Source organism: Mastomys coucha, unplaced genomic scaffold (assembly GCF_008632895.1).
Source record: "Mastomys coucha isolate ucsf_1 unplaced genomic scaffold, UCSF_Mcou_1 pScaffold7, whole genome shotgun sequence".
NCBI classification, from domain to species: domain Eukaryota; kingdom Metazoa; phylum Chordata; class Mammalia; order Rodentia; family Muridae; genus Mastomys; species Mastomys coucha.
The window spans coordinates 104,496,172-104,521,239 of NW_022196913.1; the positions used below are offsets into that span (position 1 = coordinate 104,496,172).

At 41.3% G+C, this 25,068-nt stretch overlaps 1 protein-coding gene across 3 annotated transcripts in view; it reads right to left on the reverse strand.

Annotated features, from left to right (window-relative positions):
* Nucleotides 1-25,068, reverse strand: part of Lrrc6 (leucine rich repeat containing 6) — a 117,394-nt gene that overhangs the window by 87,588 nt on the left and 4,738 nt on the right. For 2 of the 3 annotated variants that reach the window (XM_031359044.1, XM_031359045.1), the window contains exons 2-3: nt 17,891-18,058; nt 12,379-12,456 (exon numbers count right to left, since the gene is read on the reverse strand). In XM_031359044.1, the coding sequence (XP_031214904.1) occupies nt 12,379-12,456; nt 17,891-18,058 (246 nt within the window). The remainder of the gene's footprint in view (nt 1-12,378; nt 12,457-17,890; nt 18,059-25,068) is intronic. The other variant, XM_031359046.1, reaches the window with a different exon arrangement.

Sequence of the window (25,068 nt, forward strand, 5' to 3'; positions counted from 1 at the left end):
GTGCTGTCAAATTGCTGGTGTATGCTTTCTATTACACCATTTTTCTGTTGTTTTCTGCCAAATATTTCAGCAAAATGAACTTGACTCAGATAGGTTCATAGCTCTGCAACCTTGTTCATTTTGATGAGTTTTATCCCATATCTCAAAATTTCATAGTGGAACTTAATTATTACATGATGGTTTTCCTTCCTTTTACCTTTCCTTGGTCTCAGCACCTGACGCCTCCTTGTCCTGGGCAGGAGGTCATTTACAAGGACAGCTTATCAGTGGCTACATCACTGTTAAGAATGACACCCCTTCTCCAAAATTTTCTCATAGATTTCTATCTATGAAACCTACTACAAGCACTGTAATTTTGGTTCTTACTTTTACATGAAATATGAAAGTAATCTTCTAAACCCACTCAAAACTAGGATGTGTGAAAGGGAGAAAGGAGGAAAAGTAGATCAATGACAAAGAGAACTCAACACTTTGACATGCCACAAAGCAGGGAGATTGTTCAGAAACTGTGAAGAGCATATGGGGACAAGGGGTTCTGTTTGCAAGAGCTGCTCTGGCCATTCCTGGATCAATGTGAACATCAACTAAAAAGCAGATATAAGAAATAATGAACAGATAAGTGCAGAAAGTGAGGTTCTTGATTAAAGTCGAATATCATCCAACGAATGTGCAATAAAGGAACTGCAGGATCATTACTGGCTATATTAAAACCAACATAAAAGTATGATAAGGGACAGGATGTTCACATAATTTCTTAATATAGTCTCATCAGTTGCTTATTAACTCAAATATAAAATGCAAGAGCTATAACGTAGGGTGATAAATTAGATACTGACTGTCCTTTGCTTCTTTTTGTGACATTTAGACATTCTCTAATGTTTAAATTCTCTGTATGACTTTTGTCTTTTCTGATATTTTCTTGTAATGTGATTGAATACTTATAACATATTCTTCTGTTATTATCTGAGCTCCCTGGACACTGGGAAATTATGTTTAAAACTGATTTGCCTATTACATATATAACATAATGGAAAAGATTAAGACATGTTTGTGGAAGAAAGAAGGCAATGACAGAAGAAAGAGAAGGGGTAAAGAGAATGATGGAGGTAGGGGAGGGGTAGTGGGTGATGGAGCAGGTTGGACACTAGAGAGGTTTGTTGGCCAGATGAAAACTAAGAAAAACACAACTTTAGAGATACTGGGTCAGCCAAGGAAAGGAAAGAGCACTGACAAGGTTGAGTGTAGATCAGAGTCTTTTGGAGCCACACGACAGTTGATAACAGCTAGATGACTGTTACTAACTGTTGGATTGATGCCACACCCAGGACATTCATGACATAAAATATGTTAGCACATACATGAAACTAGCTTCATGCTTAATGTCTGAAAGTGGGTAACCATGGATGCAGAGACATGAGGATCTGAATCTATATCCTCAGAACACACATGAAATCTGGGCACTACAGTACTCAACTATGATCCCATTACTGGAGATAGGGTAAAAATGGGTAGATCCTCTCAACTGGCAGCCAGTCTAGCCTAAATGTTAAGTCCTGGACTCAATGCAAGACCTCATCTCAAATAGAGATAGAGGCAGAGATAAATGAGAAGAGAAGAATACAGAAGAGAAAAGAAGAGGAGAAGAGAGGAGGGGAGGGGAGGGGAGGAAAGGGGAAGAAAAGAGAGGAGAGGGAAGGAGATGGGGGGGGAGGATGGGGAGTGGAGGAGTGGGAGTGGGAGGGGAGGAGTGGGAAAGGGAGAGGAGGTGAGGGATGGGGAGGGGTGGAGAAAGAAGAGAAGGGAACTGAAGGGAAGGGAAGGAAAGGGAAGGGGAGGTGAGGGGAGGGAAGGGGAAGGAAGGGAAGGGAAAGGGAGGGAAGAAGACACTGGATACTTACCTTTTACCTCTACACAGGCACACATAGACAAACATTTGCACACATATACATGTGTATGCACACACACACACCCAAAACTATTTAAAACTGGTTAACCAAATGCCGTTGTATCTTTTCATTCTATTATTACCAAAGCATTAAGAATAAGGGTTACAGAAGCTATATTATGACACAAGGGAACTGATGCTCAAAGTAAAGAAACTAAGATTTAATCCTGTTCATGTGCTGTAGCAGTGTCCAAGGACAGATGGAAAAATGAGCAAGGTAAAGTGATAGCAGAAGTGGTCTTAGTGAGTAATTCTTTATTTCAAAAATTGCCAATATGGCTATATCTGATATTTAATATATAAAATAGAGGAAAAATTCCTGAAAATGACAGAAAGCTAAGACACAGCTTCTATGTTTGTGTCTGATATCCTACTATAAGAGAAGAAGATAAAGCATTCTAAATGCATATATTGAAATGCCACAATAAAACTATTTTTGTGTGTGTGTGTGTGTTTCAAGACAGGGTTTCTCTGTATAGCCCTGGCTGTCCTGGAACTCACACTGTAGACTAGGCTGGCCTCCAACTCAGAAATCCACCTGCCTCTGCCTCCCAAGAGCTGGGATTAAAAGCATGCACCACTACAGCCTGGCTAAAACTATTTTTATAACTAATATATTTTAATGAAAACATTAAAGGGCTGAGGAAATACTGTGAGGGACCTGTGTTTTGAATCCCCAGAATCCATATACAAAGCTAGGTATCACCATGAATGGATGTCTGTAACCATAGTGCTGGGGGAGTGGAGACAGGAGGATTGTTTGGTCTTACTGGCCAGTTGGTCTAGCTAAGAAAGAGTAAGCTCCAAATTTAATAAAAATGCTTGTCTCAAGGAAGATCAATAGAGGAGTGTATTTGATGATGTCCTTTGACCTCCATGCACATATGGACTCACATACATATATGAGTACACACATGAATATAACATATAACTATGAAAAGATATCAAAATGCTTTACAGGCATAAAATGTGCATATTACCTATATGGTAGTACCTTATCTAATCCCAACACCTGCCTATAAGAAAAAGATGATGATAACTGCTACTTAAGGTCAGATTGCTAGTAGTGACACTTGGCTCTATGATGCTGCTTTCATCATGGAAGCTGGCATCTAGTTCTGCTCCCTCTCTCTGTACCTGAACTGATCTGAGAGACTTCCTAACTGATATACTGCAGCTATAATGAAGTAATCCTGAGTGTCCCTGAGTATGGGGTGCTCACTAATGCATATACTGTACACATGAGTAAAGTATGACATGCTACTTCTTAAGTATGTACAATTTTTATGTTCCAGTTGGAATTCAGAAAACATACATTAAGGCCTGTTCTTGGAACACTAGGACACTCCGTAGGCAGATGAAAACTCTGACTCCAAGAATCCACTGACCTATCAGAGTTTTAGCTGATGTACAAGTAAGCAGAATCATCAGCCAGGTGCTCTGAAATTCTGGCTTACAACACTGTGGGGTGGGATTGTCTACTGAGACGTAGCATCATTTAGTTTGTTTCTTCACCACGTTAAGGAATTGGAACTCTAAAGTATACGAAGCAAGAGATTACCAATGTTCTCATAGCTCCTGAGTGGCTGAGTTGAGGCTTGAACTCAGAACTTTTTCTCCTGAAAAGCATTTCTGAACTGGCATGTGAGAATCTCTGCCAGTGTTACTGCTTTACAAATATCATTTTTATCTTCATCATTTTCATCGCTATTGTCATCATTATCATCATGACCATCATCTTCATCGCCATCATCACCACCACAACCACCATAACCATCATCATCATGTTAAAGTTCTTAAGATAAAGCTTTTATGCAACACATATTTGGCTATCTAAATAACAGATTTTATTACCACCACGCTGGGAGTGGCATAGGCTGGACTGATCTTGAGTCCACAATGGTGGAAAGGGATACTCTTTTAAGTCAATAAATCTGGTTTGTTTTAAGTTTAAACATGAATATTCTATAATCTTGGTTTAGCGGTATATTTGCTTCTACATATTATATATGTGTGTATTAAATTGTATATTTTCATGATAAAGTCACTCATGGTATGATTAAAATTGGATCAAATAATTAGTGAGCTGTCATGTAAAATTAACCTAGACTCTCCCTCATAAATTAATATGAGTTTAAGGCCAAATGTCCTAGCTCCAACATCACCAACAGTTTCTGATCAGCCCCTGATCCCCAAACAATAGAGATGGGTAATGGTGAGAGATAGAGAGAAAGGGTTTCATTAATGTGGCTGTGTTGAAGGGGCAAATGGAAAGAACCAGCAACTCCAAGTCTAATGTTAGGGTACTGACAGAGCTTCAAATTTTAAAAGAAAAATTGGGACAAGGGCAAGAGGAGAGTATAATTAAATAGTCAGTCAACGTGAGCATCCGCTGATCATGTTATGAGCTCTGATCTGTGAGGTGGTCTTAAGAAGTCCTGCTCCCCCTGCTCACCATCTTACCCCCTCCTGCTTACTGGCCCTGGCATTCCCCTACACTGGGGCATAGAACCTTCACAGGGCCAAGGGCCTCTCCTCCCATTGATGACCGACTTGGCCATTCTCTGCTATACATATGCTGCTGGAGCCATGAGTCCCCCCATGTGTACTCTTTGGCTGGTGTTTTAGTCTCTGGGAGCTCTGAGGGTACTAGTTAGTTCATATTGTTGTTCATCCTAAGGGGCTGCAAACCCTTCAGCTCCTTAGGTCCTTTCTCTAGCTCCTTCATTGGGGACCCTGTGCTCAGTCCAATAGATGGCTGTGAGCTTCTACTTCTGTATTAGTCAGGTACTGTCAGGGTATTAGTTGGGTACTGTCAGGGGTTAGTTTTAGTTTTTGGTTTTTAATTTAATTTAATTTAATTTAATTTAATTTTTGGAGGGGAACCTGGGAAAGAAGATATTGTAAATAAAGAAAACATCTAATAAAAAAATTGTTAAACAAAACAAAACAAAAAAAAAGTCCTGCTCACCCAGGGGGACAAACTCTTTCCTAGAGAGTGCTGTCCTGCCCACTCAGACTCAACGCTATCACATCCTAGGGACAAGCGTTCCCAGTGCATGGGACAGAACACATCTGGCTTCTGAAATGTACAGGATGTGATGCTTGCCCAACAGGACAATTGTAAACTGAGCTCCCCGGGGAAATGATGCACTTGTATTGATTGCTGCTGCTTGACTGATTAGAGCCTCATGACTGTGTAGAGCTGGAATATGGTAGACACAAAGGCCAATTGTCTCAGCTATCTTTAGTCCCTGCAGAGCCATTTAGCACTCACCTTCTGTGTCTGATCCAGTGTCCTTTCAACTACCAGGCAAAACTTTCAGAATGTGTGAAATTAGCAGATCATGAGTTTCCAGCAATTCAAAAGACACCAGACAGCATCAGAACCTGCAGCATGCTTCTCCCTATTTTGCTGTAACCCACTGACCTAATGTCTCTACAACACATCTGATACACACACAACTTTATTCAGTGATGTAGAGCTCATGTGTACTTCCACTATGAGCACATCATCTGGGGAAGACATTCTAGGCTATTTCTAGGCCATGGAGTTCCTACTTGGCTCAGAACAAACCATCTCTTGCTACCTGTAAAGTGAGAACCATGTTCTGTGCTGACGCTGATAGGACATTTACCTTGGGAGGCTCTGCAAAACATTTAATGCTTTTTTCCTTTTGTGTAAGAAAAGCCTGATTTACAAGATTCCAGCAAGATGAAAATTTCATGGTTTGGGGTTTTGCTATGGTTTTAAGGATGAAAGTCTCAGGACTCTCCAACTGTCATAACAGTTAAAACAAAAACAAGTTTTCACTTTGCTTAGACATGGTCTAAATGTAAAAAATTACACCATGTTTCTTAAGTCCTAGATGAGCACGTCCCTAGGTGGCCAAACCTGACCAACCTTTTTCTGCCAAGGCAAGCATTCTCTCCTCCAGCCTTCGTCTTCTATCCTAATAAAGACCATCTACTGACCCAGGCTTCACAAACACTTAGTGCCCTTCTCTTCCCTCTAGGTTAGGGCAAGATGGTTCTGGGAGAGGAACAGTAGGTACCTCATTCTACCCTGGTGAATCCTAAACAGAGAACAGAGAAGAGGAGGAAAAAAGATAGAGACAGGTTTCTTTGTTTTGCTTTCCCCTTCCTCCTCGTCTCCCCCCTTTCTCCTCCTCCTCTTCTTCTTTGCTATCTAGGTAAAGAAGAGGGAGGGGGAAGGCCACCATTCCCTTTTTAAGATCAGACTGAGATTTACTGTAACAGATGGACTGAATCATCCATCCATCTTCCTCTTCTCTCACATCTAGGCCTTCAAGTCAAACTAAAAAAGTACATGCATGACAGAAAATAAAAAAAAAAGTCTTTTCTCTTTACCATCCCCCTTACACATCTCTAATCTTGATATGCATGTCCCCAAACTAGCATGTGCCCCCTTCCTTCTCCCCCATTAGGGCTGGGGGCACAGTACATAGGGGAGCACCTGCCCAGGCAGAGAAAGGTTGGAGGCACACTGCTGTGACTGTAGTTTGCAAACTTCAAAACACAGTAGCAACGATGTTGCCCTCTAGTGGTGAATGATCAGAACGCCTGTTTAAAGGGAAGTCTCTGGCCTGGCAACAGCTTTTCAGCAAAAACAAGCCCTGGATAGCCCAAAACAGTGATGGTTTTCATTAACTGCCTGACAGCTCCATGAAAACTTATCCCCATGGACATACATGCTGAGTAAACATTGCCATTCTATTTGACCGCAAGCTGACAGAGACAGAGCTATTGCGTACAACAGTAGTGAGTGACTTCTCTTCTAAAACAGGAAGGGAGTGATAGAGCTCTGAATCACAGTACTGATCCTGAGTTTGGGGCTTTGATGCTGGCAATTTCCAGGTTTTGAGGATAGAAATTCAAAGCGAACAATGTGTGTTTATGGCTGTTGGTACGTCACTGAGATTACTCTTTCTGCATGGGGAGGCAAAGAGACTAAAACCCCTGTGTCCCAAGTGAACTCCTCCCAGTTTTAGCTATTGACAGATGGAAGTTGGGTGGCAGAGCAGCTTGCCTGCCTCTGCTCCACGCCCCTCACTCTGCAGCAGGGCTGCCAGTCATCGTGCTCCACCCACTCACAGGGCACACAGCCTTGCCACATACAGGAGAGGTTGGCTAGGGAACCTGAACCTCACAACTGCAAGGCTACACCAGCCACTGAACATCAGAGTCTCTGTGTTTACTGTGGGACATGCAACTGCTACCTAAATAAAATAGCACTCAATAGAGAGTGGCAATCAAGAGCAGGCATTCAGAGAATGGAAGAGATTAAAATCAGAGTTCGAACTATATTAAAAAATATGCTAGATGATATTTCATCCATCCAACAATAATCTCGCCACAGAAAAGTAGCAATCAATACAGAGATGAGTGAGAAGGTGGAAACTGTGGCCAAATCAAAGAACTAATTGAAAATGAAATCGATTCTAGAATGAGAAAGAATTAACATAATTATTCTGGGATTTAAATCTGGTGAGATGTCTCAGACTGCAGAATAAAAAGACAGACTAGTTTAAATAGACATGCAGCTTAGGAAGCATGGAAGGTCCAATGAGTATAACCACATCCAATGAATAGACACGAGGTTACGAGAAAGAGATAGAAATGATTAGAGAAAGACAGACATTAAAGAAAGAAAGGCTATCTGAATATAAGATAGGAGTTAAAAAGGAAAAATGGGAGACTAGAGAAAGGGAAAATGTCAATAATTCTTTATCTGAGAAACTATCCTTCAATATATATATATATATATATATATATATATATATATATATATATATAGACAAAAACTGAGATTTTTGTCAACAGAAGATATACCATACAAAAATACATTAAATGGCATCTTTGGGGTTGAAATGAAGACACTAGAGAGCATTCGTATGAAGCTATCAGAATCAGCCTGTCAGCTGTTGTGGGTAGGGCTTTTGCAGTCACAGTGGTAAACTCCAGGGCTGGGTGGCTCCAAGACACTGGGTGGCTACTCAAGTGTCATTCAAGATACTCAGTCCTAACACACAGCCTGTTAGCATACAGGGTTGGCAGTTGAGAAGCATGGACAGGGCAAGCCAGGCAGTGTGGACAGGCAGTGTGGACAGGCAGTGTGGACCAGCAGTGGGGACCAGCAGTGTGGGCCAGCAGTGTGGACAAGCAGTGGGGACCAGCAGTGTGGACAAGCAGTGGGGACCAGCAGTGTGGGCCAGCAGTGTGGACAAGCAGTGGGGACCAGCAGTGGGGACCAGCAGTGTGGGCCAGCAGTGTGGACAAGCAGTGGTGACCAGCAGTGTGGACAAGCAGTGTGAACCAGCAGTGTGGGCCAGCAGTGTGGGCCAGCAGTGGGGACCAGCAGTGTGGGCCACCAGTGTGGGCCAGCAGTGTGGACAAACAGTGGAGACAAGCAGTGGAGACAAGCAGTGGGGACCAGCAGTGGGGACCAGCAGTGTGGGCCAGCAGTGTGGACCAGCAATGTGGGCCAGCAGTGTGGACAGGCAGTGTAAAGCAGCAATGGCAACCAGCAGTGGAGACCAGCAGTGTGGACCAGCAGTGTGGGCCAGCAGTGTGGACTAGCAGTGTGGACAGGCAGTGGGGACCAGCAGTGGGGACCAGCAGTGTGGGCCAGCAATGTGGGCCAGCAGTGTGGACCAGCAGTGTGGGCCAGCAGTGTGGACCAGCAGTGTGGGCCAGCAGTGTGGACCAGCAGTGCATACCAGTAGTGTGAACTAGCAGTAGTGTTATGAAAAGTGAAAAGAGCCACACCAATGCAACAAAGAGTTAAATTTATTAAAACACACATGTTCATGATCGTGATCTGATTCTTAAAAAACTGTCTCTACCATCTTCAAATTCAAATATTAAAAAAATAAGGATCCTGAAAAGAAGTAACTACATAAGTAAATGCAAAAGGCATATAAACTCATTTTTTTGTACTTTTTCTCTCCTAGCTTATTTTCAAATGAATATAAAATCATAAATCTGTACTGATAGATAAGTAATTTATAGTGACGTTGTTTGTGGTGACTACAACAAAAAGGAAAGAGAGCAACATGAATACAATATGTTGTCTACTATTGAAATTAACTTAGTCTTGGATCTAGACTGTCCTATAATAAGAAACAAATTTTAGAGGATGACTTTGTGGGACATCAATGAGAGGAGAGGCCCTTGGTCTCATGAAGGCTTGGTGCCCCAGTGTAGGGGAATGCCAGGACAGGGAAGGGGGAGTGGGTGGGTTAATAAGCAGGAAGAGAGGGGATGGGATAGGGGAGTTTTCAGAGGGGATAAAATGTGCAATGTAAATAAGGAAAATATCTAATAGGAAAAAAAGGGAAAAAAAGACACAAATTTTAATTCCTGGGGTTGCAACAAAGAGGGGGAGGGGAAAGGGTGAATAGGGCCAGGTATGGGGAGGCAGGAGAGAAGCCCAGAGTGCCAAGAGAATGAATGGAAATAAGCAGCCTCAAAGGGTGAGAGGTGGGAGGAGGACCCTCTGGAAAGTACCAGAGACTGGAGAGGAGAGAGAACTCTCAGGGCTCAATGGCGGTGACCTTAGCCAAAATGCCCACCATTAGGGAGAAGGAATCCAAGACTCCACCTCTAGTAGATAGACAGGTCTTCAAGTGGAGGGACTGGGTTACCAACTCACAATCAAAATTTCTAACCCAGAATTTTTCCTGTCTAAAATGGAGAATAGACTGAGGGAAGGGTGGTCCAATGACCAGTCCAACTTGGGATCTGTCTCATGGGGCTGGGGCACTAAGGCCTGACACTATTACTAATGATGTTCTTACAGACAGGAGCCTGGCATGGCTGTCCTCTGAGAGGCCCTACCAGCAGCTTACTGAGACAGGCGCAGATACTTACACCCGACCATTGAACTGAAGTTGGGTCCACTATGGTTGAATTATGGGAAGGATTAAAGAAGCTGAAGAGTAGGGTGACCCCTTAGGAAGACCAGAAGTCTCAACTAACCCACACCCCAGGATGATCCCAGAGACTAAGCCACCAACCAGGAGCATACATGGTCCAGTTTGAGGCCCCTAGTACATATATGGCAGAGGTGTGCCTGGTCTGGTCTCAGTGGAGAAGATGCACTTAATCCTCAAGACACTTGAGGCCCCAGGAAAGAGGGAGGGCCTAGTAGTGGGGAAAGCATCCTCTTGGAGGCAAGGGGGAAAAGGAATGGGGTGGAGAACTGCGGAGTGGGGAAACCAAAACGGGGGTAATGACTGGAATGTAAATAAATAACATAATTAAAAAGTAAAAAAGATGGGGCTGGAGAGATGGCTCAGTGGTTAAGAGCACTAACTGCTCTTCCAGAGGTCCTGAGTTCAATGCCCAGCAAATACATGGTGGCTCACAACCATCTGTAATGGGATCTGATGCCCTCTTCTGGTGTACTAAAGAGAGCAATGGTGTACTCATACAAATAAAATAAATAAATCTTTAAAAAATTAAAATAAAAAAGATGATTAAAAGATATATAGAGGGTGTTAGAAATCCAAAAGTGGGTCCTTCTGTTTGAGGGCAAGTACTTTACCCACTGAGCCATCAGCAAAAAATTCTTAATATCTAAAAAGGTGAAACATTCGTTCCACATGCCTATCAACCAAGGAATACAAGATGTGGTGTCTCTATGGTGTGGAGTATTATTTACCCATGAAAAGAAGTGATGGGATGAGACACGCTGCAGTGTGGAGAAGACTGGGAGACAATGTGCCTTCAAGGAAGAAATCAGACACAAGAGACCACGCTTGCTGCTGCTCCATTTGTATTATGTTCAGAAATATGGAGAAAGAAGGTGATCTTGAGCTGTCACTAGTGGGTAAGAAGGGACACATGTACAGTAGGAACTAAACGACATGGCATTTCTTTTTTTCATGATGAAGATGTTCTAGAACACACAAGTGCACCAAAACTACAGGACTGTACATTCACAGTGGTGAGTTTTATGGTATGTAATTTATATATCAATTTTAAAGAGTGGCCTAAGTGTGGCAACCATGATACATTTTCAGACAACAGTGTGTTTTGATACAGTTTACAGGGTAAATTTGAGATGGATTGAAGAAGATATGTATGAAAAATTAAGATGTTGAAAGTAGAACTTAATACAAAATAAACCATAGTTAGGAATTACAAGAGAAGAGATTGATGATAGTTTAGTGCATTAGAGTATAAAACATCTGCATGCTAGTATCATAACTGAAATTCATGGAAAAGTGGGGTATCAAAAGAAAATATCTGTACCACGTGACAATGGTTTAGTATCTAGAATGTATAAGAGTATACTTTCCAAAATGGCAAATCAATCAAAAAAAGATAAAAGATGGATAAAAGATAGGAAACACCTTAGAATTCACCTGAGAAGAAATAAGTTTCCATAAGCACAGCCAGGATGGATATGAATAAAGGGGCCAAAAGCAAACAGTGCCAAGTGGCTCAGTGTTTCTGAGTGTATTTCAGTGTGGGGGAGGCATTTTCTAAGCCATACAGAAATGACACTCACGTGGACCAGCAGGTGCAAAGAGAAGCTGATACAATCTTTCAGAAGAAAAAGAAATTGGCAGGATATTCCAAAATCTGTATATTGAAACCGAGGAATTTCAAGTCTAAATAAAACCCCAGGCAGGGAGGCAGATCAAAAATTCACAGAGTGGCTGAATAGAGGCGCGCTGTTGCCAGTTCATTTTAGCAAAGCACAGGAATCTTCCAATGTCCATCTGCAGACAAACACTTGGCTCATCCCTCTGTATTTATGACATGATCCAGCCTCCAGTCCCTGTTCTTGCATATCAAGATATTGAGGTGATTTCCAGTAATAAATTAACTTTCCAAATATTATTTATATTAGTTATAAGGACCAGAGTAAGAGCTCAACAGCTGCTGCTAAACATGAGTTAGATTCCCCGGAACCCATAACCATAATGTGGGAGAAAACTAACTCCTACAAGTTGTTTTCTGACATTTAGACACTATCTGTCTGTCTGTCTGTCTGCCTGCCTGCTTGTCTGTATCTCTCTCTCTTTCTCTCTCTCTCTCTCTCTCTCTCTCTCTCTCACACACACACACACACACACACACACACGTGTGTGTGTCAAAAATGTTAAAGATGATATGTACAATAGTATCTGATTGATAGGAAGCAAAACTAAAGAGAAACACATGTAATATATTCAAGATGTCAAACTGCAGCTACCTCTGGTAAGGAGACCAGGAAGGGATGAAACATATTTTTGGCTTTGAATTTACATATCACTTTACTGTTTGAAGTTTTATAAGAACTAAAATGACCAAGATTTAAGTAAAATATAATTTTAAATTATACCTTTTGTATCTACACTACCTCATAAAGCTACTTTCAAGTTTTTTATTTACTCCATGAAAATCAGGAAAATTCTTACCTTCCAAGTTTTCAATTCTTTCAATGTTGTTCAGTGCTAAGTTCAAATATTCAAGTTTCTTCAGTTTGCTAACATTTTCTGAAATACAAATAATATAATTAATTGGCCTTCAGGAGAGAATATTGTTTTATAACTTGTCATGAAAGTGATACAGAGAAGCAAAGGGTCCCGCGTGGCTAGTGGCTTTTCCGATCTTTACTGCCTTAGTTGCAGCTTCCACTGCTGTGATAAATCATCTTGAGGAAAAGCAACTTGGGGAGGAAAGGGTTTGTTTCTTCTTACACTGCCTGATAGCAATCCAGCACTGAAGAAAATCCAGGCAGAAGAAACTCTCAAGGCATCAAACTGTAAGCGGGAGCTCAGGAAGCACAGAAAGGGGGATGCTTATTGCACTCTTCCACATGGCTAGCTTACCCTGATATCTTACACCACCCAGGACTCCCAGCCCAGGGGAGGTACCACACACAGTGATCTAGGCCCACCCTATCAATCATCAATAAAGAAAATGCACCACAGTTTTGCCCACAGTCCAATCTGGTGTGGGAAATTGTTCTCAATTGAGGTTCCCTCTTCCCAAATGTCTCTAGCTTATGTCAAGTTGACATAAAACTAGACAGACACCTATACCACAAACACTAGGTGGTCTGCAGAGCTTTCCTCTCTTCCTCCCTTCTTCTTAAGAGTACCAATGTTTGCACATGTCCCTATCCATCTCCCATGCCACTGGGCTATGTTTATGCAAGCTGGACAGTGTACACTACTCAGTAACTCCTGCTCAGTTTTGAAGGCAGCAGAACTTAGGCTTAAGCCAACTAGACTGCAGCATTTCCTGGCAGCCATGTGTTAAAGAAAGGAACACACACCACAAGGATTCAAGTTGAACCCAGGTCATCAGGCTTGGAGGCAAGCATCTTACTCCCTGAGCTATCTCACAGGCTGTGTGTGTGTGTGTGTGTGTGTGTGTGTGTGTGTATACATTCATATGCCAATATATAGAGAATTAATGCACATGTCCAAGATTAAATGGTAGAACCAAAAGGTTTTGATTCTAGAGCTGTGCACTAAATCATTACACCTTCTCTTAAAAGAATGATTTAAGACAAAAAAGAAAGATGGCATCCATATCTCACCTAAGCAATGCTGGTCTCCCAGGTCCTCTGAGATACTATGAATAGCAAGCATGACTTACTATCATTACACTAAGTGCTATTCAAAGTTCATCTAAACTTAAATTATATATAGCCTCAAATATATGAGAACAATACTTAGTTCTCAGTGCTTTAAGTCCACTCATTTTTAAAATGAGAATCTGAGAATGAATTAAGCTTCTCTTAGTGATTAAATTACATAAGTGGTACTAATGTTTACAAAAGGGTCTCTAACAACAGCTGAGTACTCAGTCATCAACATACTTGAAGGTTCCTGTGTGTCAGTGATCAGGAAAGGCAGACTGTCTCATCTACATCCTGAATAAAAATAGTCATTCCTCATAGAACTGCCACCCCAAAGTGTGATACTTGGCTTGCAAAGAACTCTTTCTCCCCACTTTAGTTATTTGCATGGCCCTCAAATGCTGGAGTCACCCAGTGGAAGTCAATACAAGATTTGTGCAAGTAGAATTTCCTCAGTTAAATCTCCAAGAGACAGGCAGCAAACTGGCTAGAAGAAGGGCAAAGATTATATAAGTGCCCTCTCTAGCATCCCGTAAGAAGTCTGAGAGCTCAAGCCCAAACCACTGTGGCAGCCCGTGTCCCCAAATGTCACAAGCAGACCCACAGACTTCTGGTTGACCAAATCTGAATTCGGGTGAAAAAGACTTGTGCATCAATGTCCACCCCCAATCTTTACAATGCCCACAGCAAAGATGTTGGAAGAACAGATCACTGGTGGCTACCCCACCCCCAGGCTCTGCACTCTGGTGGGACCCCAGATGGTCCTTAGCTCACACTTGCTTCATAGCTGAGCAGAGCCTTCCTCCTACAGGCCATCTGTCCCACTAAGTGAGCCAGGGAGCTCTAGGAAAGGCAGTTGCTTTGCAAACTTCAACCTCAATGGTAGGACAGCATGTGTGGATCCTAGAGAAGCACTTTCACTTGTTAAACACATGCGTAAATGCCCATGGGTGGAGCAGCATTGAAAAATCCCATTATTAGAATTTAAAAGTGTTTAATTTAAGAATATTTCAGAAGCCAAAATTTAAGCTTTCTCACAGCCCTGAAAAGGCCTGAAATAATATGCTGCTAATTAGTAATTGTGATGGACCCAGCTGTGGAGATTAAAATTTTGGGAACTCTTTTGAGATCTGTACAATTAGCACTGTAGTGCAAAGTGCCCATGAATAAAAGCTGGTGGTTTTATCTAACCGCCTTTTTAATTGAACAGTGTGCCAGAGTTTCCAGTTCCTGGTAAAGCAAAAGACACCAAGAATATTTATCTGAAGAAATATATAGTTTTACTAAATCTTCCCAAAATGATGCAATTCTGGGCTTTCAATTATCCACAGCATGCTACCAGGCTTTCTCGGCCTCAGTAACATTAGCATTTTGAGCTGGATAATCCTTGTCCTGAAGTAGTATTCCTGGCTTCTGCTGGAGTAGGACTAGTAGCATACATCTTCAACACACACACACACACACACACACACACACACACATCTATCATAACCAAAATGTCTCCAGCCATGGCTAAGTGCCTCCTTTTGAGAACCTCTGCACATCCCTGAAAAGTTAACTATTACCTCAACACTGATTCTGGGGCTCCAGATGTAGGATTCTCTCTATCTCAACTCATTTCATCTATTCCTCCAATACTATTCACTCTTCTCTGCCTCTGGCTTCAGTTGGCTAACCAGGACAGCCTGGGCTAAGTAATGGCATATGTAGCTTGACAGCTTTCCTCACTAAGTGCTTAACTCATTGTAAGTACAATAATCCTCACACCATCTTACGCCATCTTACACCCCTCTTTAAATAAGTGTTGTTAGCACTATTTTATAAATAAGCCAACTCAGTCTTGGTCAGCTTAACTGACTTGCTTCTTTTCACATAGATCACAGATAAGGGACAGAGGAAGGTGTTCACAGGCAACTCTACCTGATGCCAGAGCTCATGCATGCTTTTACCATTAAGGCAGAGTTGCTTTAAGAAGTGACTCACCATTTGTTCCCTTATGGTTACATAACCCCATTAAATGACTCTATAGATAACTCATTGTCTGCCTCTTGACTCATTATTAGGACAAGGAGGAATGCAAGGGACAAGAAAAGATCAATTTATCCAATAGGTGAATTAGGAGAAGAAACTGGGCAGGAACAGTCTCTCCCTTCCTTCCTTCCTTCCTTCCTTCCTTCCTTCCTTCCTTCTTCCCTTCCTTCCTTTCTCCCTTCCTTTCTTCCTTCTTTCCTTCCCTTCTTCTAGGTTGTCCCTGCCAGAGAATATATGATCTAGCTCCCTCCTGCCATAAAACATGAATCTGCTAGGACAGAGAAAACCTGTGTCTGCTCAGCTTGCCTGGTACTGAGAGATTTACCCTGAGGGTAGTATTAGCAAGTATATCTACTTAATAGTGTGTGTTACATCTGCTAAAAGCTTTACAGATGTAATGGATTGAATAAGAATGGTCCTCATTAGCTCATATGTTTGAATGGTTGGTCCCCAGTTGGTGGAACTGTTTTGGAAGAGCGGAAGGATAAAGAAGTGTAGCCTCAGAGGAGGTATGGCCTTCTTGTCAAAGGAGTGTGTCGTTGGAAGTGGACTTCGAGATTTCAAATCTCCATGCCTCCCCATGGTGCTGGCCACATATGTGGCAGAGGATGGCCTTGTTGGCCATGAGTGGGAGGAGAGGCCCTTGGGCCTGAGGGTGTTTGATGCCTCAGTGTAGGATAATGCCAGGGAGGGAGGATGGGAGTGGGTAGGGGGGAGCACCCTCATAGAGGCAGGGAGAGGGAGGACGGGATAGAGGGATTCCAAAGAGAAGACCTGGAAAGGGGAAAACATTTGAAATATAAATTAAAAAAAAATCCAATCCCCCACCAAAATCCATGCCTTTGCCAGTGTTTCTCTCAGCCTTGTAGTTATTGTCTCAACATCTAAGTTCTCACCTACTGCACCATGCCTACCTGTCTGTTGTTCTGACCTTGCTGTGATACTAATGAACCCTCTGAAACTGTAATCCAGCTCTCAATGAACTCTTCTTCCTATAAGTTGCCCTGATCAAGGTATCTCTTCACAGTAATAGAAAAGGAACTAAGATCATTAGTTACAATATTAACAGTTTGATCTTCTTTCCCATGACTTCTGTATTATCTGTCAATTCCATTCCACACTAAAACCATCTTAATGCACTAAACTGATCACAATACCTCATACTCATCACTGTGGCATAACTGGCTAACACAGTCTGTAGTAATCTGACAGACATTTAAAAATATATACTTACTTTTCAGAGCAGATTTATCTTCATCGAAAAACTAAGCAGAACTCACAACTCTTAAATACCCCATTTTCTCCCAGTATAACCCCAACTGCTGTTTCCCAATGCTATTAATATCCCAAAGTGGTAGACTCATCAAAACTGATAAGCCTACTTTGACATATCTTCACCCACACATTTATCCTTGGTCAGTGGTTCTCAACGTTCTTAATTCTTTACCCTTTAATACAGTTTCCCATGTAGAGACCCCCAACCACAAAATTATTTATGTTGTTACTTTATAAGTACAATTTTGTTACTGTTATGAATCATAATGTAAATATTTTTGAAGATGAGATGTTTATCAAAGAGGTCACAACTCACAGGTTGAGATCCACTGCTGATACATTCTGTGTATCTTGTCAAACATACATGTATCCACATTATCCTATATGCTCTGACTCTTCATTGTTCATTACTAGGAGCTCCTTGAAATCACTGATCTTTTCTGTTTTCTTTATACTTCTGCCTTTTTCTGAGTATCAGTTAGAAAAATGTAGGCTTAGCTTTTGCATATTGGTTATTCTCAGTTATATACATTGAGGATTCCTCTCTGTGTTTTATACCTCAGTAGCCATTTCTTTTAAGCTGTGAATAACACTTCATTTCATGGATGTAGCATAGTTGTCTGAAGGATATCTTGGTTGCTTACAAGTTTGGGCATCTGTGACTTTTTAAACCAAAAAAAAATTATTGGTATACACATATGATAAGGATTTTAAACCCAACATGATTTTTACAGTTTATATATAGAGAGATATGTAGCTATGGAAAATGCATGACTCATATCCACCCACTTTGAAAACTGGTAGAAGATTATGTGCACCTCACACTTAACTCTGCTTCAAAATCCATAACAGCATCCCTCTGGACACCAGGGCGAACTACACACAGGGAGGCCTAGGGAATATTCTGCAAACAGCTACTGAGAGGTGGTTGTGACTCTTTCCACATGGCCTTCTTATTCAATTGTTTTTCAAAGTTCTCCTCCTCAAATCTTAAAAAACAAAAAGTCATGAGGAAAAAAATGAATGAGACTTACCAATTTTTCCAATGAGGTTATTTTGAAGATAGAGAATTTTTAAGTCCCGGCACCATTTGTCAATATGTTCTAGCTTTTCTATTTCTTGCTGATGCAAGGAGAGTTCCTCCAGGGAAAAAATTACACACTCATTGTGCTCAGCATTCCGTCTAATAAGATCTTCTGTGACTGAAAGAAATTTTGCGGCATATTATATTCCCATTCCCATTGTTCTGTGTCGGGTTATTATGTTATTAACATGCTGGAGTTTCTTTGCACCCAAGCGTTAATTCTTCAAGCCCAAGGAGTTCTCAGACAGAGATCAGACAAATCTTGCTTGCTGCCCATATCATGGGATCTGTGTAGAGCCATCATGTGAGGCAAAGAAAAGAGATACAATAAAGACTTCAGTCTCATTTGTCTTAGCATGTTTAATATCTGTGTACGTTTGGCTGCATAGATGGAGGAGGAATTAACAGATGACAGCTGTAAGAACATGAATATAGGCTTTCCTGGTGGCATCAGACCAAACTGGATAAGATCCACTAATGGATGGAAGACAGAGAGAGCAACTGGATCACAATCTCACTAATAAAGGACGGGACGGAAAAACTTCTTCCACCATCCAGTAAGGAAAGCCATTCATCACTTAATCGATAATTGCTCATTTAGAACTTCAGAGAAAGAAAAGAACAACCAAGACCCAGGATAACTACTCATAAGAATAGCAAATATGAGAGGGAGTTCTCATTCTCTTAAAAAAAAAAAATGATGCTTAGTGACTGCCAAGACCCAGGTCAGTGGACTATAATGGTGATGGTACCAAAGGACTGAAAACAATATTGTTGTCCACTGTTGGAGCCAGGAATGAAATCACGAATCATCTTTATAAGGAAGCAAAAAGGCAACAATCATGGAGACATCTTGTATTTGCCAGTGTTAGTAAAAATGACTTTGATTTGAACCTACCTCTCATTTTCATTGTGCTAAATGATTCCTGTCAACCCCAGTATATAGTGAAAACTTACATGTTGCCATCTATCAGGTGCCAGGCACTAGTCTAAATGCTTTAAATGGTTTAAAGTAGTGATAAGTAGAGGTAATGTTTACCCTCACCTGGGTAGGAACTGAAGCCCAGAGTTTATCTAACAGGTCTTGGCTGTAAAAGCTAAAGCCAGTTTTGAAGCCAACTGCCCAGTGACAAAACATGTTAAAATGTACTTCTCAAAATCTTACAAGATCATTGCTTAAAATAACACATATAGTAACCTAATTAAGATGATTTTCTTTGAATTGACAAATGAATTAGATAAATGAAGCCTAACATGTGCTTGGAAACTTCATCTGCTGGGTACACATGAAAAATTACAAAATTTACAGTTGTAATATGGTTGCATCTATCTACCAACTTTTAAATCTTATAAAAGATAAATACCAACAGTTTCTCATTTTCACACTAAACCATGAAGGGTTGATATGCCTGGGTAGAGTGTAGTTCACACAGGATGCTCTGTGATAAAAATTTAAGAGAAGCTATGAACTACAGAGGTGCAAATGAACAAAACCAGCTGAGATTAAATTTCTGTAAAATGATGGGAATGCTTTATGTGAAGTGACTGTCTTGTCAAACATCAAACATATCAAAACTTAGCAAAAGACAAAGTTCTTTATTCCAGCCATCCAATGCTAGCATCTGAGAGAGCTAGAAAAGATAACACCTTCATTATGTCACAGGGACATCATGCTTATCCTTGCAAGCATTCAATAGGGGTCTAATTCAGGGATTAATACTTCTGCCACATGCTAAGGTATACAACCTCGGCTATTAAAAACTTTATTGCCAAAAAAAAAAAAATGTAAATTTGTGAAGTGTGTGAAGCCTTTTCTTTTTCTTTTTCTTTTTTTTTTTTTTTTTTTTTTTTTTTTTTTTTTTTTTTTTTCCGAGACAAGGTTTCTCTGTGTAGTCCTGGCTGTCCTGGAACTCACTCTGTAGACCAGGCTGGCCTCGAACTCAGAAATCCACCTGCCTCTGCCTCCCAAGTGCTAGGATTAAAGGCATGCGCCACCACCACCCGGCCTGTGTGAAGCCTTTTTGATAGTAGGAGACACCCAGTCCTGGATAAAAGACACACAACTTTTATTATTTGCAATAAGCCTTACACAGCCTAAGAATTTGGCAGATATCTATCCTCTATGCTATTAAAATCCACTTTTCGATCGATAAGCCTGACTTTTTACTTACTATGCTTCATCTGGGTTGGTAGGAGAAAGAATTCTGGGAAAGGAGGCAGGGAGCAGAGCCATAAAGGAGGTAAGGAGATGGATGAATGGAAACATGGTACCTGAGCACAGGTAACTAGCCATGTGGCAAAGTGTAGGTTATAATAAATGAGTATCTTTAGTTGTGATCTAGTCAGAGTAGAGCCTAGCTATATGGCCAAGGTATTTGTAAATACAATTTGAGTCTGAGTCTTATTTCTTGGAGCATGGAGTTAGGAAGCACAATCTGGACTTAACTTCAGCAGACACAGGCCAACAGGATCTCTTACAACACTAAAACACCCGTCGATTTGTGCTTGTTTCTGCAATGGGACCATGAAGTCCATTCTTTCCTAGTTCCTAGATACTTTTGCACTCCTGTGTAAAAAAATGTTTGGATCGAGAGTAACTTGGTTATATATACAAGACATTAAAAAGCCATTCTTTGTGAGAAAATTGTCATTTTTTTGTGTGATATTCCATAATACACTCAGGTTTTATATAAACTACTGTAATCTGGAAGAAATTATATAGAAAGAGGAAATTGAATTTAGCAGAGCACTTCTTTTAATGACTGTGTGACACTACCTTCTACATGAACAAGTAGGAGCCTTTGGACATTCAAAGGGCTCCTAAATATGTGGTCTTGTCTAGCTAAAACAAGTTCCCCATGGCACTATCAGCTGGCACATCTCCATGCCATATTCTGAAAGACAGATTTTTTTTTTTGTCTTTTTTAAACGTTAAAAACATGTATGAACTCAACTTCTTGTTTGCAGTGTGCTGAACTCTCTGCACCTTCCAGTGGGAGGAGGCAGGGTGGCCTGAAATGCACTTCCTTAGCAGAACATGGGGAATGCAAGTAGAAAAGTTACAAATCAACTGTATAAACAAAAATCGCCACCTGTATCTGTAATCTACAAAGATTTTCTTAGAAAGTATGCAACACAATTTATGTTCCAGTTTGAGAAGCATAACCAATATTACCAGGGCTATTTTAGGGAGATGAGGGAATTATTCACCATGACTGACTAGACTCTCAAGTGCCTAATGGTGTATCTGCGACCTAGAAACACACAGGAGGGGATGGGTTGTTAGAGGCCATGTTGCTATTAGGCCTGGAGTCCATGACCCAAGAAAGTGTCCACATCCAGAAGTTATGCGGTTTCTTTAGATCATGCCTAGAGAGGGAACTATAACATTTGTTACCCAAGGAGTCCCATATTTGCTACTCACTAGCCATTTCCCGGGATCATTTACAAAACAGACTATGCCACAGGGTTTGCAGCCCTGAGACCCACAGTTTTCAAGGAGCACCTGCTTGTTAGAAACCTGCTTGGAAGACCTGGATGCATAGGCTAGAGTAAGCATAGCACAGAAGAACCAGTGATGTAGACAGGGAAGAAAGAGGAATGAGAAGTGAACCAGAGGGCCAGCTTTCCCTGAGCCTCTACACTCCAGCAAAGACTCCCAAGGAATCTGAAAAGTTCTATTAAACATACCCTTTGGGTTGTATGAAAGTATACTTCTCAGGGGAGGAGCTTTATTTAGCAGTTTGGTATATAGCTTGGTGAGCCATTACTTATCTTGTCCCCAAATTCTGGTTGAGGCTCAGCCTGGTGTATACACGAACACATAACTTCACTAGTTTGAACACTGATAGTTGCTACTTATGGTCAGGTCAAATGTTTGCATAAGAATCCTGGCGGCATCTTAAGTATCACGTGATCCATGAGCACCTACACAGCCCACTCAGGTAACCTGGATGCTAACAGTATCACTGTCTCCTCCAGCTCTGCTGCCTCAAAATCTCCACTTTTTCCAGCCCTTAGAGGATAGACTCGGTTCCTCCTGGCACCTCTCTTGCTGCATCTCCCACAATATAAGAAAGTCTTATCATTGTGCTATTATATAAATAAAACAGGTTGTCAGGATATGATTGTCAAATTTTCCATTTTAGCATTGTGGATAGATATTAGGAAGGAATTATGTTTATCCTTATTTTCTTTTTATTTTTTTATTAGATTTTTTTAATTTACTTGTCATATGATATCTCCTTTCCCAGTTTCCCCTCCGAAAAAGAAAAAATAAATAAATAAAATAAAATAAAACAAAAAAACCCCGTTCCCTCCCTGCTCCCCCTGTTCACCAACCCACCCTCTCCCACTTCCTGGCCCTGGCATTCCCCTACACTGGGGCATAGAACCTTCCCAGGACCAGGCCTTGATGATCGATTAGGCAATCCTCTGCTATACATATGCTGCTGGAGCCATTAGTCCCACCATGCGTACTCTTTGGTTTGTGGTTTAGTCCCTGGGAGCTCTGAGGGTACTAGTTAGTTCATATTGTTGTTCGTCCTAAGGGGCTGCAATCCCTCCAGCTCCTTGGGTCCTTTCTCTAGCTCCTTCATTGGGGACCCTGGACTCAGTCCAATGGATGGCTGTGAGCCTCTACTTCTGTATTAGTCAGGTACTGGCTGACAGGAGCCTGATATAGCTGTCTTCTGAGAGGCTCTGACAGTTTCCTCATTTTCTATGTGAAAGAGTTAACATGGTAAGAATTGCTATCAGTTTAAATGGGCAGGATGAAGAGAGCTCTTTTAACATGGAAACCAGTTACACAGAGAAGAGAATTCCCCACAGTTGTGATGAGAACAATAATGTTTCTGAGAAACAACTACTATATACAATTAGGAAAATTTTTTAAAGTATAGAATTACAAAGGGAGGCAGCACTGTGATTCTATGAAAGTTTTTAGTGGCCATTTTCTGAACTATTTTAAAAACTAACATTTTAATGCATTCATTGAGAATTTCATAAAGTTTATAATATATTTTGATTAGATCCATCAACCACTACCTCCAAGTCTTCCCAATACCCCTACTCTATCCCCCTTGAAATTTAATGTCCTCTTATTTTGTTGTTAGTAAGCACTCTGCATCATCCAATTAGGACTATGTGTGGGGGTGGGGCCATCTAGTGGGGCATCCAAGGCTCAGGACACATCATAGAAGAGGGGGCAGACAGACTGTTGGAGCCGGAGCTGGTGGATGGGGGGGAAGCAGTAAAATGTTGACTTCTGGACATGCTAGGTTGTGCTCATCAACCTAGAGCATCTGTGACCTCCTGAACCAGATCAAGCCAGTCAAAACACTGAGTAGGTTTGTAATAGACCAACTGCTCCATGGCATACTGTTTTACGGCTCTCCAGAAACTGTTACATGATCCTGTCTGGTAAGTAATTACTGGTAAGTAATGGCAAACATCAGTGTGGAACCCGGATTCAGCCCCGGAGAAGAGATATCAAGAGTTTCTACATGGGTAGATAGTGTTTTGCACTTTTAAATGGGAAGGAATTTTGCAGTTTGACCTTCCACCTAGATTTTTCTCCATGTGTAAATGGTTTGATATTGATGAGAATTTAGAAAGTGAAAAGAGTACTAAATGGAGAGCCATACGTAATAATTTATGAAAACAGAAACATGATGCACTTAACTTGCCAGTGCATCATACCACCTGGACTTTTGTTGTTGATGTTGGTTGGTGGATTTTTGGTTGTTTGTTTGGTTTTGTTTTGACACAGGGTTTCTCTGTGTAATAGCCGCAGGTGTGCTGGAACTTGCTTTGTAGAACAGGCTGGCATTGAACTTATCTACCTGCCTTTGCCTACCTGCCTTTTGGCCTCTCTTCCTCTCTCTCTGCCTTTCTCTCTCTGCTTCTCTCCCCGACCCTCTCTCTGCCTATCTACCCCTCTGTCTCTGCTTTCTGAGTGTTGGAATTAAAGGCATGTGCCACCACACCTGGCCACACCACCTAGTTTTGACTGTGCATTCTTTATCTCCAAGCAACACTACCCACCTTCAGAAAGTCCTTTACCAGAAATATAGTATTGTGTTTACATGAGATCATTCTAGGACCTAAAAATTCCTCGGTAGCATTAAAAACCTCATCATGCAACACTTTCAAGAACAATGGAGCTGCGACATGTATTGGATAGTATAGAGACCATGCCGCATGAAATGCTGCTTCTGCTTTCTCATTTAGAAAACCACAAGTAACAAAACAGAAACCTCAGATGGAACTTTAAAAAATGTCCTATGGAAGGAGGTCCTCACTGATACTTGTAAACCTGCAGGAAAGAGGGACCAGGGAAGGATATTGACAGCTCTAACATACTTACCTCATTAAAGCAGGGCACTGAGGAATCCCAAGGTTGAACTAATACTGATTAGCCAGACTGGACCTCTTAAATCTTTAACATGTATCTGCAAAATGACCTCTGTACAGCCTGAGTGGATGGCTTAGTGGGTTAAACACAAGATACAAAAACATGAGGATGTGAACTAGAATCCACAGAACTCAGATGAAATAGCACATGTCTGCAATCAGTGTTCCTATAGCAAGATGGGGCATGTAGACAAGGGCAGCCCTGAAAACTCTCAGGTCAGTTGGCTTGACAAACAGCAAAGACACCCTGCCTTCAACAAAGTGGAAGATGAGGAGCCAACTCTGAGGCTGATCTCTGACCTCCTGCACATGCTAGGGCATACACATATACAAACATATACACATGAACACATCACACACACACACACACACACACACACACACACACACACACACGACCTGAATGGGGGTACGGTGTGAAGAAGAAGAATGTTTCTGAGCTATGAAAGTATATCCCAACATGTTTACTTATGCAAAGGTTTTCAGGGTACTCAGTAAAATTTGACAAAATTCCAAAGCCAAAACAATTTGGTATTTGTTCTTTTAGGATTTGTTTTATTAGCTGGGCGGTAGTGGTAGTGGCGCACACCTTTAATCCCAGCACTTGGGAGACAGAGGCAGGCTGATTTCTGAGTTCGAGGTCAACCTGGTCTACAGGTGAGTTCCAGGACAGCAAGGACTATACAGAGAAAACCTGTCTTGAAAATCCAAAAA